Source organism: Nelumbo nucifera, chromosome 5, assembly GCF_055504915.1.
Source record: "Nelumbo nucifera cultivar China Antique chromosome 5, China Antique-T2T, whole genome shotgun sequence".
In the NCBI taxonomy this organism is placed as follows: domain Eukaryota; kingdom Viridiplantae; phylum Streptophyta; class Magnoliopsida; order Proteales; family Nelumbonaceae; genus Nelumbo; species Nelumbo nucifera.
Window position 1 is genome coordinate 6,269,124 of NC_142653.1, and position 18,615 is coordinate 6,287,738.

Below are 18,615 nucleotides of genomic sequence, written 5' to 3' on the forward strand. Positions count from 1 at the left end.
CTAGCTGGTAGGGTTGGGACTTTAGCCCACAACCTAGTAGCAAGAGAGAGAGAGAGAGAGAGAGGCCCAACAACCTAAGCAGGCCCGCTACAAGCTGAGCCTAAACCCGGTTTGCTGATTTTTATTTTTCTTTTTCAAACCTAATCACATGTAGAGCTGAACGAACTAGGTCAGGTTGGACGAAGTTACATAGAATGTTTTTAGAAGTCAATAAAATATGTAAAACAAAAATTCAACGAACCTAAAAGCTTATAGTGACAATTTGAAACTAAACCATAAACAAAATATTTAAACTTTTTAACGTATTGTGTTAAATATTAGTACACATTCGGTTCAGATTGGACCAAACTTGCCAAGTCTCAACGGATATTTAGGGCCAAGCCCATATTCGGTTCAAAATATTTAATGACTACTGTCCTTAGTCATGCCGGACAGTAGTAGGATAGAAAAGTAGGAATTTCCAATGCCTAACACCACTTAAAATCCAAGAAGTGGTATCGTTTACAGCAAATGTGGATGCGGAAGTTAAAAATAGTCAACCCAAAGGGGCCCCATTTGATGAGTGGCCAGGATCCATCTGGCTAAAATAAGAAAAGATAGAAAAGAATTCGACCTGATTTATGTAGACCTTTCCTCTTTCTTATTTGAGCATCAACAAGAGGATCGTAAAAAACATGCCTAAAGACAAACAAATAAGAAGCAGAAATATATTTATAAGCCTATGGAGATCGGGAATCTCAACTTGCCATCAACTCGACAGCGTCAAGAATCATCTCCAATATTACAACATCAAGAAACAATGGGCCATATATGGGTAAAATTTTTGAGGTCCAACTTACTTTCGGTGAGACTTTAGTTTTTTCATTAGGTTTTGTAGCTTGATTGGAGGCTGGAACTCGGCTGTGGAGTGTGGACTTAATTTTGGGCCTAAGGATCTAAAATCATGGAGCCCATCGTTGAAGTTGGAGCTTTATATCATTACATTACCACTTACCAGAAATTTTGCTGCCTGTTTTTTTTTTTTTTTTAAATGAAAACACAGATTAGTGGCACTACGCTGCACATGCAATAATGCACATGTACAGGAAAGTTGGTTTGTGAAGAACGAAACTTATCCAATTATCTTTATTAAAATTTAGGTTGGGTTATTGGGCTTGGGTTGGAAAAGAGAATATTTGCCAATGGGTTGAACTTTTGAATTAATATTGGATTTTAAAACAATCTTTATATAGCTATAACGTTAGATACATGTGGGAAACAGTTAAAAATCTGAAATTTCAATAACTATTAATTAAGGAGAAAGCTTGTTTGCAGGTTCATTTCCTCTTCGATAAAACAAATTAAACAAACAAAAAAAAAAAATCTGAAATGTACTAAGTGACTTGGTGTGTGTGCATTTGTAAATCGGTGAGATATATAACCAAAAGGTTAACTCTGCTGTAAGGGTGTCAATGGACCGGTTTTGGATGGATCAAAAAGACAGTGGATTGGACTAATTCAGTCCAAATTATTTATTAGATTGGACTGGATCTGGTCCGTCTGTAATAAATTTATTTTGGATTTGATTGGATTAAGCCAATATCCGATCCATTGATATAAAATAAGAATATAGGTGTTAATGGATCAGGTTTGGATTGAAACCAATCTAAATTAAAATGAATTTAAACAAATTAAACAGCCCGAACATTGAATTGGACTGGTCCAAAATAGTCCAAATTATTCATTGGATTGGAATGGACCTGGTCCATTTGTAATGGACTCACATTAGACCTGCTCCAATCGACATCCCTACTCTGCTGCAAGGAAATTCACAAAAAAAAAAATCATGCTATATACTAACCAAAAGGTTCACTCTGCTAACTACTAGGGTCCGTTTGGTCTTCATTCAAAACTAGAATCTGAATGATCTACTCCCCCACCTGTTTGGTTCAGATGGAAACTGGAATTGACTGGAATATGATTCTCATTTATTCCAAGGAGGGGGAGGGAATGACCATTCCCTCAAATAGAAGAATGTTATTTCACAGAGAATGGGAATCAGATTCCTATTATACCCAACCAAGTGATTGCCATTCCAAATCCATCTTCCCATGAACCAAATGGACCCCAAAATCAGCTGGGTTGAATTCCTCATTAACCAAGCTGAGTCTTGAAATATTTATAAGGGAGATAGCGGGATAAGGTTCACCAATTATCCAAAAGGAAAACAGATTAGTAAAAAGTGAGGGTTGTAGTAGGAAGTAGGAACCAGCTAGCAAAAAGCAAATTGGTTTTCCTACTACAGCTGTTCTGACATAACAAGTAAACATCAAAGGGTTCGTTGCGGTGGAAAAGGATAGCAATAAGACATGTTCTCGAGTCAAAAGATGGCCCTAAACCATCCAAAAGCTTTTAAATAAATGACGTATCTTCTCTTGCGTAATCGCTGTAGTCATCCTTTTACATGGTCTTAAAGCACTACTGGAACCGATCGAGATTGCTTTCAAGGGGGGCACTTTGATACTCGAATCCCTTTATGCAAAGCCATTCAGACTTCCACCTTAGTGGAGATTTAACTGGATCATAGGCTATGGATTTCTTCGTGTTCATGTTCAACTCTTTACCGTTACTACCGTCAGCTTAATGATCATTATCATATCTAATGTACAAATTAAATGACATATTAAAACTAATCAAATATTTGCTTAATTTGCAACAGTTGGTTTATCTATTTCTTTTGCTAGATTACTGAATTCTCTTATATATATAGTGGGAAATTGTTTTGGTTACTGCGGCGTGATTGAATATAATACATGGTCGAAATATTTGTCGAAATCAATACGGGTTAAGTTAATTAAGATTTAAAAAATCACATGCCCAGCATTAAAAGAATCGGACAAATTCATAGCTCCAAAAAGTATGGGGGGTACCTTTGCTGTGTTTTGGGTGGTTTTCGGTTGTTAATTTTTTCATCAGTACTTTGCATCACTTCATTGTTTGTGGTTCAAATTTCGCTTTCATATTCGTTCAAAGAAGTTAGTTGGTCGTTTAATGAAATCAAGCTTTTTATCTAATACTAGTGGGGTGCACGTGCATTGCACATGTATTTTTCAGTTGCCAAAACGGTCCAGTATAGTGCGATTTAGAGAAAATCTCAAACCAAACTAGTAAATTACGGTTTGAGAATTTTCTAAATTAAACCAAACTGTTTTATTACAGTTTGGTGCGATTTCTAATACGGTTTGGAGATTTTAAACCATTTTATGTTATTTTGGGCTTAACCCAATTAGAAAGTCCAAATAGCTCCCATAAAAAGTAAAATTTAAAAACTTGTATTTATTATTTTATTATAAAATAAAATGTTCATTATATATTTATAATTTTACGTATTCCATTTAGATATATTATATATAATATTTATATATCACATATTCATATTATATATATATATATATAATTTTGATTTACAATTTACGGTTTGGTTCAGTTTATAAAATTAAATAAACCAAACCAAAACTGTAAATCATAATTTAGAAATTTCTCAAACCGAACCAAACCATTTATAGGTATAAACCAAGCCAAACCGCAAACTCGGTTTGGTTCAATTCAGTTTTGCGATTTAAATTGTATAATGAACATCCCTAGCTAGTCAAAATAACATATTTGAATTGAATTGGTTAAAAAAAAGAATTGATTTTCAAGTACAAAAAAAAAATTAATACACAAAAACAACCCGACAACAATAATAATGATTGAATTCACTATGAATTTATAATCCAACTTTAGCGTTATAATCATTATTTGAACAGTAATCAATCAAAGCTACTAAGCTAGCAAGTGAATATAATGAAAATGACTCGCAGCACCACCTAACAATTGAGCATGAAAAAATAACACAATGGAAAATGTAAGTTCAAATATTTTCAATCATTCTCTAATTTAAACTCCTCTTCATTACAAAAAAAAAAACTCCTCTTCTTGTTTTCTTGTTTGATATATAAATTTAATAGCGGTGTTCCTTCCATCCGAAAGCATCCTTATAAATTGGCCCCAAATAACCATGTCAAAATAGAAATAGTAGTCTTCCCATAGCTGTTTAAAAGTGAAGAGTGGAACCACTATCTCAGTTGCAAGTTATAGGATTGTATAATCACCTTTCTCTTCATATAAACTGCTATACACCCAAAACAAATTAACCAAAAAAATCAGCATAAAAGATAAACCAAAAGAGAGTGCAAGTTAAATCAAAATTTAGAATTTTAAACAAAATAAAAAAATAATAGACTAATTACTTTGTTGAGTGAACTCTTATTTTGGATTCTAAATTAATTGTGTAAAACGAAATAGCATTCAAATCCCTATTTTAAACATACTACACCCCTATTTAGGTTCAAATTTGGAGGATTTTTATAAATATGATCACATTTTTTTTTTAAATGGGGAGATACATCCATTCAACGTATCACTTAAGTTTATCCTTGAAGGAGAAATTTTGAATTTATCATGATGATTTGATTCCATTTAATATCATGAAAACAATCCAGAGTAATGTGGGAGTTGTTCAGCCCAAAGTTTTTAAAACCAACCTGGACAACGAACCGACAAGGATCCGATTCCCGGGTCAAACGGTTCGACCGTTCGAAATGAACAAACGACCCGTTTTGACAAAAAATAAAAATAATAAAAAAATAAAAACTGGCCAAACCGTTGAACGGTTCGAACAGTTTGACCGCCCGGGTTAGCGGTTTGCTGACCAAATCTATGGTTTTGGGGGAAATAACGGTTCTGGGGTAAAGTTGAACCAGTCAATTGACTGATTCCCAATTTTTCCACTCCGGTAACCATGGTTCAGTCACATTGATACTTGATAAAAATTTAACCAACATTATGACTACCTTAATAGGCTAACCATTATGTGGAGAATTTGGATGTCCACGTATTCATCTTTTTAGGGCTATAATAAATTTGTATTATTAATAGAGAAAATTTAAAAAATAAAAATCAAGATGTTCAACGAATAACCATTAATCATTCTCATTTTTAATAGTGGTAATAGAAGGAGTAAATTAAAGATAGACGACAATAATTTGAATGCTATGTTGGGATGTCATTCAATGCTCCTTGTCTGTTAGATGTGTATTGTAGATTCTAAAATGTTGCCACTTCCCATTCTATCGTGTATTATCCCGGTCCTAGCATTGTTTAAATAATTCTTGTAGTTCTATCTATCTGCAGTATAATTTCATTTGCATTAACACAAATATTAGAAAGAATACAAATTCTTGTGGTTCTATCTGTCTGATTTATTTTTATTTTTTCCTTTATATGAGATAAGTAATGAGACAACCCAGAATTTGCAATCAAATCTGTACTCCCATATTTTTACATCAGTGCAAATGAAATTTCATTCCAAACAAATTAGGTCCCTTGGAATGATTGAATTTCATGTGACGTGCATGGGACTACCATCACAATACAATTTTCTCTCTGTTGGAAATGGATGAATCCGGATTTATTGTCTAAACAGCCTTTATAGCCTTGCATCGAGAATATCTCCATACTTTGCTCTGACTGAATCCTGTTTCACACCTCACACCAACTTTCAGCCATACATTAAAAAATATCTCCTGTACTTAATATTGCCATTCCGGGGAAGATATTCCCAATACATGGCTGTGATGTACATAATATACTATGAGATTGGTGTGAGACACGCTCTGTGAGGAATTTGAATCTGCCCCACTCGAAGTTGCAAACATCCCACGGCATCACAAGATGTCGCATGTCCTCCCACACCCGGGCACCTCTCCCTCATGCGGAGGTAATGGGATGGCTGTTAGCTCGTCCTGTTAGCTCCCATTTTTCCCAAAAAGCCAGTTCGAACCCATCTTTCACTCTTATCTCTCTCGAATCTCAGCCTCTCACTGGAACTCTCAACCTCTGCTCTCTGAAACCCGCCGGAGATCGCCGGAGCTTGCCGAGTTCGTTCTGACAGTTAGCCAACCAACGGTGCATTTCCATCTTCACTCTCAGATCTGTTTTTTCTCAAAGAGCAGTAGAGTGCTTCCATGGTGATTAAACAATTCTGCAACAAACTAACTACACACCAAATCGAGGAAATACATAAGAATTGACAGGGAAAGAAAGAGAACAGCACAGATAAAAGTCAATCATCAGACTTTCCTAGAGGTTATATTCTTTCAGCGCATCCTCTCTTCTCTTTAGCCAACTTCTCTTTAGCCAAATCATCCAATCAAATGAACGGATCATGGATTTTGAAACCAATGCTCTTAGTTTTGGAAGCAAAAGAATTTGAGAAGGATTGTGAAAAGAAATGCTTAGGGACTGAAAATGCAAACTGATACTTGGCAAAAAAATTTGAGAAGGACTGTGAAAAGAAATGCTTAGGGACTAAAAAATTGAGAAAAACAGATCTGGTTATCTTCCGGAATGAACTCAGCAAGTTCCGGTAATCTCCGACTGATTTCAAAGAGCGGAGTTTCAGAGTTCCAGTGAGAGGCTGAGATTCGGGAGAGAAGAGTGAGAGATTGGTTCGAACTGGCTTTTTGGGCAAAATGGGAGCTAATGGGACAAGCTAATGGCCATCTCATTAGCTTCGCACGAGGGAGAGGATGCTGTGGGACGTTTTTGGGGCGCAACTTCGTCCGGGGGCAGATTCGAACTCCTTTGTGAAGAGCAAAACCGATTTCCTCACGGTCATAAATTTACAATTGTTTTTTTTTTTGGCAAAATAATTTAAGGCTCGGCACAAAATTTTATATTTTGTATTATTTTATATGTATTTATATCGTATATATTTATATTTATACTCCTTTCAAACTGAGCCTAAACAATTAGCACATATCACCACTTGTTACAATATTCCTTCTACTCCCACTGCTGTTTGATGAATTATTATTTTGTTCCTAGTTCGAGGTATACACAAAATTACAGACTTCAAAAATGGATTTTAGATGCCAAAGATATGTATCGCAGCCTATTCATACCGGAAAAATTACTATTATTTGCTCCCAAGCAAGTGTTATGTAATTGATGAATTAAATGTTCTCAAGATCAATATTGAATTAACTAACTGGTATGATTAGCCCATATCTCATGAATTAAATGTTCTCAAGATCAATAAGGCCATGTTTTGTTTGCAGGAATATGGGTTTGGATTTAGAATTGGAAGGGGTTATTTCAATTTCAATTGTTTGGTTAAGCGGAATCGGAATCCCATTTTCATTCTTATTAAAATGACATTCTCCCATTTGAGTGAATGACCATTTCCTATCCCTCTTTTGGGAATAAAATTTTATTTCTGTTGATTTTAATTCTTATTTCTATTTGTCTTTAAATCTAACATGATATGAGAATATACCATTTTAATTCCGATTTCAAAAAATTTCGATTCCAATTCTAATTCTGACAATCAAACGGACCCTAAATTTAGCAAGTAGTGAATTAGCTAGGTGGGTTTAAAATCGAAGAATAACAGGAAGTTGATGGATTGGCTACACTGTGTTCCTTCCTTATCCAGTGGTTTTCATACTTAATTTGATATCTCTTTTTCAGGCCAACCCCTAATTATGGGCAAGACATGGATGTGTCAAACCCGATAAACTTTATAGTATATAGAGAGAAATTTATTGGGCGGTGTTCTTTTATAATTCATGGCGTTCACACTTGTTTGATTTGAGTACTGGTCATATCAATCTCAACCATCAACCCCCAATCTCCATTTATTGCTTAGAGGCCAATTAATTAAGGGAAATTCTATTTTAATACCCTGAATTTGAGTAAGTGTCAAATCAGTATCCACTTTTAAATATATCATTGTACCATCTAAACTTTTAAAAAGTGTAAAATTGGTTATTGTCTTTAATGAATTGTCAGTTATTTATTGAAATTGTTAAAACTTCAAAAGATGGATTATCTTAAAAAGAAAAAAGAAAGAGAGAAAAAACATGAAATATGATAGAGGAAAACAATAACTAAAAGCATAAAAATAACTAGACAAAATGTGTTTCAGATCTAAAGGTAGAAGGCAATGATTTCATTAATCTAAAATCTCAAACATCACAACCAATTTAGTCTCAAGGTAGAAGACAATGAATCGGTATCTTCTTTTGAATGATAGTTTTGATATTTCAACAGATAATTGACGATTCATTAATAGCAGGGATCAACTTGATACTTTTAAAAAATTTAGATACTACAATAACATATTTAAAAGTTTGGATACTAACTTGATACTACCCAAAATTTTAATTTAGGATAGTAAAGTGGAATTTTCCCATTAATTAATTTGGCTAGTTTCAACTAATCTACCAAGTACGAAGCCTTTTGTTGCAGCCATGCGTCGATTATATTTAATACATCCAACAGCCCCAGTTGCTTGAAAAGGCTTATAGATCTCTTGAAGAGAAGTTAAAACACTCATGCAGCCTAAGCGCATACACCAATAAGATCATTCTGCGTAAACATCATTTTACTGTTTCTAAGGAGTCAAGAAACCCATGAATGAGATTTTTTCTGAAAGTTTGATAAGACAAATTCCATTCAAAGAAATGCTCAGAATACAACCCTAAATATATAAATAGCAAGTCTATACAGTAGACAAAATGCTGAAGAAGCAGATATATTCCACTATAGCACCAGGAGAGAAAACTCATGGACTCTCTATGTATGTACATGTCAACCACTGAAGAACACAAAAAAAAAAAAAAGAGGGCATCTGCTTCCAACCGAGAAATGGATTTAAGAGAAAAGTTTCCCAGATATTATTTCTTATCTCTATATAACATGCAGATTACAGTTATTGCGGGCATCTTGATCCTGTGTGTGCTTTTACAAAATTTGGTGTATATCATTTTCTTGATAATGAATGAAGTATGAACATCTGCGTAGAGCCCACAACTCATGAAGCATCCACCCGCATAATAGACAAAAACAGTACTGAAAACTGATCGATCGCCTCGATCAGAGATTCAACTTCAGTGTATACGGAAGTGAAAAAGTGATCCATTAAGAGCCGATGGCTTTTTAATTTCCATGCGAGATCCTGATTCCTAGAATTAGTGAGCTATCTAGACTGGGCTTGGATGCTTGGAAGTTGGAACATGTACCATACGATAATAAACCTATCTTCCATCAAACACATAATTAATTTACCTATCTTCCATCAAATACATAATTAATTTTGTGGTTGGATCCCCTAATTTTGATAATTTTGTGAATGATAATATCACTGAATCCTGGTTTTACTGAACTCAACTCCTCTGCACCAGACCAGTAGCAATCTGTCACGCCTGCCTGTCCTTCCTCATTTCAACATTAGAGTTGTTTTTATATATGGTGTGGTAGATTATTGCTATTGATTGGTGCAGACGATGCTATAGAGAATATCTGTTCAGTTTTATCGGTTAATTATATTGATTTATGGGAAAATCTATAATCAAAGCATCATCGAGAATTTTGATGAATAACACTTAATTGGCATCTCTTTTATGATATTGGTTGATTGACTGTACATTCTTTCCGGTATCATAGTCAAATCCTTGACTTATTAGTCAGTTCATTTAGATCATGGAAGCCATCTTTAATCAAGACCCAAAAGGGTTACTAGTTCAACTGTCTGGTTAGTCCGGGTCTAAACCACACAGATGAAACATTAAAAAATTATCTTGAACATATATTGTTATTTTGTTTAGCGGTTATTTTGGGCAATGGCGTCCTATTAAAGCTAAAAGCATTTGCCAAATGAAATCATAATAATTAACATGGTTCTTATGATACCTGTAATTTAGCAAAGATACGATATAATACAATGTTTAGGCTCTATGTAGGAAAAGTATAAATACAAATACGTACAGTCTAATTACAAGGTTTAGAAATAGGATTCAACTATGATGTGGAAAAAATATGATACGATAAAAATAACTGACCGATAAACTGAAATCTTAAACATGGTTATAAATAAGGTGTCATTTATCAAAATTCATGGATGAGTTTTAACTGATCAAAACTCTTTCCATATAATATCTTTTCTATATCATAAAATTTCCCTATACACAGAAAGTTTTACATTGAATATATTTGTATTTACATTCTTCTCAAACAGAACCTTAAGCTCAATTTAGAAGGAATACAAATACAAATATATACAAAATAATACAATATATATAAGGCTTTGCACAAATAAGTACTAATTAAATGCTGTATCATAAAAATTGCCTATGGTACCTTATATTCATCAAAGGAATTGTTCGGTACATGATCAAATTGATCTTTGACTTGTGGAAAACGACATTGAACAAGTAGCTTCAGTACTAATCTAGGGAAGAAGAGGAAGAATGAAGAATACTATCTTAGCCGATATCAAATAACAAATTGAATATTTCATATTCCGTTTGGTGAACGAATTCAATATTAATCATCCTTTATATTTGTTCCATTTATTTTAATAACGTGGATTAGCCGACCCCATATAGTTGGGATAATGCTGCTGATTAAATCAAATGCACTCTGATCTTTTTTATATACACATGCATCTTATATAGTCGACTCTCTATTATGTAATATACTATTTATTTTAGTAATGAAAGAATCTTTAACATTTGAATATATTTTTAGGAACTAACTTGCTTGTATGGTGCATAGTTAATATTTAATACAATTAAATAATAATAAACAACCTGGACAATTCTTAGTTGCACATTACTCTCAAAAATGTTTATGTTTAAAAATTTCCAATTATTAATTGACCATATACTCCATCCCTAATTTCGTGTTTCTATTTTTCTTTCTTTTATTTTTTATGGGAACCAAAAGATTTGATGATTCATAATCAGAGAATTTGAATTGGACGAAAATGATTTTTTTTTTTTTTTGTTATAAGTAGATCCAATTCAATAGAGGGATCATGTTAAAATGTGATTCAGTTTTAGATTCAAAACAAACAAGACCAACTAGTACACTATAAATATATGGATATGTAAATATTCAAATTTACAGAATGGAGATTATAATTCCACATATTGGCATTGGCAGTTAATTGTTTTACAATTAAATTTGAATTACTGTATTTTCACATAAAGAAATTATAAATAAATGAGGAGTCATTTTCTTCAGCCCTTTTAACCATTTTCAAATTAAATAATCAAGGGCTATTATTTAAAGGGAAAATTATGGCTCAATGCAGACAAGACTACGCATGGTATATATAGTTAGTTTTTTTTTTTTTTTTTTTTTTTGAGTGAGAGAAATGATTCTGGATCTCCTATCTATACTATATTCTAAAATGCAGTTGTTCACGTTAGACTTTTCATATTGCTTCCTAATCCTTTTAAAATTTTGTATTTTTTTTTTGAATTAAAAAAAAAACATGGGGCTCTTTATCTCAATATATGTTAATAAATTTCACTACATGAGAAATTCCATTTATGAACAATGACTGTTGAGAGATCAAAAGCAAGAAGAGTTTTTCAGGTCACCTAAAAAGTGTTATTCTAGGATTTTCTTTTTTTCTGTATAAAAACTTTATATTTGAAGAAATTACCTTTTATGGAGAGGTTTTCCAAAATAGGGCACACTTTCAAGTATATATAATTCTGTGGAGGTGTTCAATAGAAAAAACTAAAAAAAAAATCAAAAAAGAAAAGAGACATCCATGTTTTGGCTATTCACATGCAACGTATGGATGGTGTGGTTGGCAAGAAAGTCAGAAGGGTAGATTAATTCCTACCTAGTGTATATATGTACATGACTCTTCTCTGCTAGTATATATATTATAATCGTGTTGACTTTACATCCAATGAGTGACTATCCTTTTATGGGTTCTGTTCTCTCACGAGTGCTTGACACCACCGCATACGAATTACCGATTACGATAAGCTGATTCAAGAGTGAGTTCAGCATCATCAAACAAAAAACAAAATCATCGAGAAAGAAGTAAATATAAGAAATTTCTAGGGCATTCTCTACCGTGTCCGTGTGTAAATTTCTCAGTCCGTTTTCATTTCATAACAACAGCTATCGTCTCACCAAAAGTAAAGCAAATGTAAATTCTTATATTTTTAAAACAAATATAAGTACGTACGTGTTCTCAGCCACAAGAAGCGATTGACGAGAGATCTGAGCGTTATCAAACGTTTGTTCGTAACTGTGGGTTCTGGTTGCAAAACAAGACGCTAATTAGAGTTTTTTCCTCTCCACTCAAGTTCTATAAATATCGACAAACCACCTCTCAATTTTGTTTAGTATTTTGCCATTTTCTCTTATTAATTAGCCGCAGTTAACGTCAAAAATGGTGCATGAGCATGACATCCTCCATCCTCATTACACTCCTAACTATTATAATATTATAGATTGCTTAGTTGTAATGACATTGAAATCTCTCTCTCTCTCAAAGCACCAAATTAGAGAAATTGAACATTCGAGTGCCTCGGAGAATATGACAAATTGAGAGATCAACTCATGGATCCAGTTGCTACCCGTTTATGCATGTAAAATATAGATCGGTTTTCAAGAATAAAAGATCTATATAATATATGAGATGGTTTAATGACCATATGCATGTATATATATAGATACATATTAATTTGAATATATACTTTTGGGAATCTTTCAGGTCACTGGTCCTACCATTACCGGCCCAGGGGCACTTTGATAAATTACCTATTTCCGTTTGTTGATTCAGTCTCTCCTATTAATAAATCTCATGTAGGTACACCTAAGTGGTTGTACAAGTATTTGACCAAAATGCCAATGGGATATATGTAATTTATCCTTTAATAAATTGCTTATCGTTAAACAGCCCCTTCCCCCCCATCTTGGCACTTCGTCTGTGATTTTGATTATTAATCGTAAGACAACCAATATATATAGTTGATTTTGCAACCAAACAACACAAATCTCCATGTTCTAGAGAATTGGGCCCATGTGCCTCTCCGGTCTTACCAAAGGAATCCATTCACTGGTCCATGTGGAGTTCATTTGACTATATATATACTAGAATGAAACCCTCCTATATACTTAACATATTTTGATGATAATATCAATATTAGAGAAGCAACATGAACCAAACAGCAAACACGACGTTGGCATCAAAAACTCAAATGTGTACATGTGGTGTCTTCGTTAATTTCAGCTTCGATGGATGGAACCCAGCAAATGGTTCCCGTCCACTCGGATTTGGGAATGCCTTTATTTTCCAGAAATTTCAGTTTGCTGTCACAGTCCCCATCATACTCATACATACATACATACAGAGATAAGCACGTACTGGAATGGTGGTGAATGACTGAATATTATTGTGGTGTCGAAAACATGTGAACCACGTGGACGGGTTAGAGCGTCGACACGATTTCTTCTTCAAGAGTGGCCGCCACGTTTGATTTTAATTGCAGTGGCCTTGTGTGGCGTCTCTACACTCTTTCACTCATTCTCTTGTCCCCTTTTTTCATTTATTAAGGCGAAAGATATTATGTCAATTGGCTCGATGCTAACACATTAATTCCATCATCCCCAACCAAACCCATATTATCTCTTCCTCCCTCCATGTCTATGTTGTATTGTTTAGTTGGGAATATATATATAGAGAGAGAGGACCACTCGTGATATTAATGATCCATTATCCAGTGTTAAGACTGATCACTGTCGATACACTTGAATTGAACATATATATTTATCTTGGGCAATTTAAATTTTATATAATTTTGATGATTTCCCTCGTCGGAAATCATTTAGAATTATCAAACCTCATTTAAATTTTAGACATTAACACAGACAAGCTTTACTGATAATAACCTCTAAAAAAAAAGAAATTTTCAGATGCCGAACCTCATTTTAGAATTATCAAACACCATCCAAGAATCATTAACCACTTCCCGCATGAATCACCCAATTCTTATCAGTAGATTTAGGGGTGGATTCGAGCCGAGCCAAATAGTTAGGTATTCAAGCTCGGCTCGTTAAGGCAGTACAAGGCTCGAGCTCAAGTTTGACTCAAGTCAAAAGCTCGTAAGTTTGAGCTTGTTTTGGCTCAAGTTTGATTTGAGAAAAATGTTTTATAAATATTTTTTATTTGATATTTAAAAAATTAAGAATTATAATAATTAGTTATTATTATATATATAAAGAAAAATATTATATATAATATTTTTATATTATTATTATTATTATTATTATTATTATTATTATTATTATTATTATTATTATTATTATTATTATTATTATTATTATTATTATATGTATGTATATAGCTATTTGAGTTCGACTCGTGAGCCTCACGAATTGAATTTTATTAGGCTCAAGCTCGGCTCAATTAATAAACGAGCCTATAAATTAGGCTCGATGCTTAATTGAAACCGAACCGAGTTGAATTTTTAACGAGTTGAACTCGACTTGTGGCTACCCTTAGGTAGATTAATTCTTACTTTCAAGATCAGCAAGAATATTTTATAAACAATTAAAACTGCCATAACAATTTAAACTATATATATATATATATATATATATAAAGCTCCAACCACTTGATAATCTTTTACCATATCTTCTCCCCTGAGGGATTCCCTCGTTTATCCCTCATTTTCCTACTCTTCTCCACATTTTTTTTGGTCGAAGCAGAGGGGATCGAAATTCTTCTCCACATAAGGTTCTGCAGCTCTGGTCCATGGGTGTGAAGATTAAATCATAGCTAAGGTCTAATGTGTAGGTATAGACACCAGAGACGCCGAAACGACGGTATGGTTGGTAATAAAACATTATTGGAAAAACGCGTTGACAATTAACCATGAATTAAAAGATAACATTATCCCAAGCCGTCGGAGGATTCAACCCTCTGCGGCTCTGCCTCTTCATTCTTCAACGACCCCACGTACTCTTCCCCACCTGCATTATTACTTTAGCAAGTCGGAAAAACCCCTTTTTTAAAATCCCCCCAAACACCCCTCTCTAAGTATAGAAAATAACGACATTAATAAAAAACTATATTCGCCCCCCAAAAAAACATATAAATTCGCCTTTGTAATTTTATTTTTATTTGTGTTGTTCAATCTGTCTCTCTCTCTATTAATAGGCAGCAGCAATTGAATCCAAAGCAATCCAGTTGTTCACACACACAAACACGCTTTTCTGTTTCTTCTTCTTCTTCTTCCTCCCTGTCTCACCTTTATAAATTGCATCTTGGAGTGCGTTGTTCCTGTGTTTCCCGTGCCTAGCTACCACCTACCAAGCCCAGCTTAACTCAACACACCCAAGGCACAGCATGTCGAAAGCCACAGCCCTTTTTGTAGTAGCCCTTCTCCTCTTCGTCTCACTGACCCAGGCTGCCAGACCGGAGCCTACTCTTCCTAACGACTCTGTTGTCAATACCCAACCTGGGGTAGGTTTCTTCTCTCTCTTTCTTCTTTTTCTTAATGTTTTCAGCTAAATCATCTATTCTGCCTTCGTTTCCATTTTAATGGATGTACTTTATTGAATATTTCTTCTGGGTTTTGCTCTCTTTAGGATGATGCTGATGTCCATGTGGATGTAACTTGTGACGGAATTGGAGAGGACGAGTGCTTGATGAGAAGAACCCTTACTGCTCACACTGACTACATCTACACTCAGGACAACGGTCGGCCATGAAATAAACTTGATGTTCATTTGGCTCACCCCAGCTTTAATGATAATTCAATTCATCTATGTGTTCTTCTGTCTTGGTCTTTGATCGATCGATTTGAATTTCCTGTGTTTAAGTGTTCTTCTGGATTATTGTTTCGTTTTATCTGAATTAGATTGTTGTGAGAACGTTAAACAAGCATATATGATGGTTCAATGTAACTTTTTCCATCTATAACGTGAGAAAAGATATAGTGTTTATTGATTAGAACAACAGAAGCCATTGTCTGAATGTTTGGCCTTCCGAGTGTCTATTTTCTTCCCTTTGAATATGAAATTCTCTTACGCAGCCTAATTTTCTTTGGAAGGATTTCTCATTTCTGGTTAGTCAACTTGTCAAGGGATCATCAGTGGTAAACGGTCCGAAACTAGGAGAAGAGACGAAAGTCCAAGGGTAATTTTGGAATTAAAGAGAGGGAAGACCTCTCAAGCGCACAACCTTGTTTCCAATACTAGCTTTCTCCGCTGTCCTTCTACTAAGCAAGCCCAAAATAACAAGTAAAGAAAAAACTCTTTCCGCTGGGTTTCCTTTCTTTTATTATCAATAAAGAATCAAAGAGGATTCCTGAACCTTGGAACACGGTTTTGTTCGATTGTTTTGGCTCTCTCTTTTATTTCTCGTTGAACAGTACTTCCAGAAGCTAAAAGACCTATTCAGCTAAGATTTTAGTGAAACACGTTCAGTTACAATGTCAAGCGTAAAACTAGTAGAAAGCGTGGATTATGTTTGAAAAAATGCTTTCTAGAACCTTACTAAATACTTTTTTTCCTCTCGCACGAAAGAAGGACGAACATTATCACCAAATTATTCACCACGTTTTGCACATAAATGTGTATGTAGAAAACCCTGATATGAAATATGATCACTAAACTTACCACGAACTTGCAACTGAAATTTTCATCCTTTCTAGCTACAGTCTTGATTCTTACGGGTAGACAGAAATAGAACACTGGAAACGAACAATCGCGCATGTGTTTGAGATTAAGCAGCACAGGCGAGCTATTGAAGACTTTTGTTAGTTGATGATGCTGGTGTTGGGATGACTAAGCTCTTAATCCTAACTTTTGGTCGGTGTACGTTTCTGCTAAGTGTTCACCCATCTCATAAATGTTGGGGCAATGCTAGGCTTCAAAGAGGTTATGATGTCTGGTGTGTGGTGGTTATTCACTATTGTGTTTTGAGAAAATATATATATAAATACGATTCCTGCTTTGCTGGAAGATGTTCAGTTTTTGTTGAAATTTCAACATACGTGAACGGAACACTATAGAGACTGCAGCCTTTTAGAGAAAAGATACAGGGAGAATGACCTATCAGCCCAGGGTTAGAATTTATAGGCTCAGCAAGGTACTGTTGGGGTAGGTGCCGATTCGAAATTGATGCCAATTTACGAGCAGGCGTTTATGCATAGAATGTGAGTTATGATCATTTGAATGTAAATTAAAAATCTGCATTAAACAAATCCGTACTTCTCCGAATACGCACAGCTCTTTTGGCTTTTGGGAATGCATTTTAATTGTCTACCTTTAGCTTTCTTACACACAACCGACTGACTAGTAGATCATCCATCATCCATGTTGGGCCATAACTAGCTGCCCATTCTTGACCACCAAACTTCTCATCGGTTGTTGAGCGTTTCTTTAATTTCTTCGACATTCTTGGTTAGTTGGTCAAATTTTTAGCCCCATCAGTTTTCTTATTACTCTCTTAACACGTGTCACTCAACTAGTTCAATTGATGATCATTATTAAGACGATATATGGTAGGATCTTCATCTTTTAACTGATACCCATTAGAATAGCTAGGGTTCCTGCTATTTCCTAACAACAAGATCACGTAGAGCGCCTAGAAACCCTATAATCATGGAGCTTTGCTTTGCACAGGTGGGGGGTGATTGATTATGAGGTACAATTAATTGTACAAAGTAGTTGAAATATCAAATGTTATTTGTTTGAGTAAAGTTGCACAAAATTGAGGTAGTAATAGTGGGAGAGTGGAGACAACCCGATAGAGCACTTAAAACAAGATATGAATTATCCATTGTCATCTCAAATACTTTATTATCAGCAACGTGACATGGTGGTTGGGGTGATGTCAATATCAGCACTGCTACCTTCTAATTAAACACTTTTTTATGGCTGCAAATTGGTTGCGTGTTGTAATCCATATGCCATTTGGTGGGCAAATGCCGTGATCGGATCAACTAAGCTGAAATCCAATCCCAACTGCAGCTTTTTAAATAACAAACACCTTATGGTTTATGCATCCTCACAACACTTAGCCTTTTCGTTGAATGGTTATCCACGTGTGTTTATTATTATTATTATTTCTTTTGTTTTTTGGGAAACATGCATTAGCATACCGTTCTAGCAGTCTTTTTACCATTGCACTGGAAATATCTTTTCGTGAAATAAAACACACAAGTATGGAGATATCTTCAAATGCAAGGCAGTAAAGGGTGCTCTTTGCCCTGAGTGAAGCCGAACTTGCATTAACAGTGTTATAAGACTCGGATCGCACCTGACGGTGGTCAGACTATGAAAACCGGGAACCGATGACCATCTTGGGTCCTGGTTAAGTGATGGTTTTTACGAGTAACCAGAATATCCCGTCTCTGAGTATTACGACATTGAGACAGGGATTTAGCTGTAGCTCCATGCTAAGCTTGAGTTTCTTGATGATTGACTCGGCAATCTAAATTCTAAAACTGCCAATCTTCCGTACTGGCATATCATGTTTGACTCGGCCTACAACTCAGTTCTTGACTAGGTAGAGACCGTAGAGTAACTGGAACTTGGGAAGCTGCATGCCATTGTCAATGGTATATCATGTGTCATTGGCAAACGTGATTCCTGCGGCCCAACAGATTGAGAGGTTTACCGCTCTGAACCATGGATTTTTGGTTAAGCATGGTGAAAGTGTGAAACTGCAATACAGCAATAGTATAAATAAATTAAAACTGTTTTTTT

At 34.7% G+C, this 18,615-nt stretch overlaps 1 protein-coding gene across 1 annotated transcript; it reads left to right on the forward strand.

Annotated features, from left to right (window-relative positions):
- Positions 1–15,109: 15,109 nt before the first annotated feature.
- On the forward strand, positions 15,110–15,887 carry LOC104608970 (phytosulfokines). The gene is made up of 2 exons (XM_010275102.2): positions 15,110–15,364; positions 15,490–15,887. The coding sequence occupies exons 1-2, from the start codon at positions 15,248–15,250 to the stop codon at positions 15,610–15,612; spliced, it is 240 nt and encodes a 79-aa protein (XP_010273404.1). The 5' UTR covers positions 15,110–15,247; the 3' UTR covers positions 15,613–15,887.
- The last annotated feature ends 2,728 nt before the right edge of the window (positions 15,888–18,615 follow it).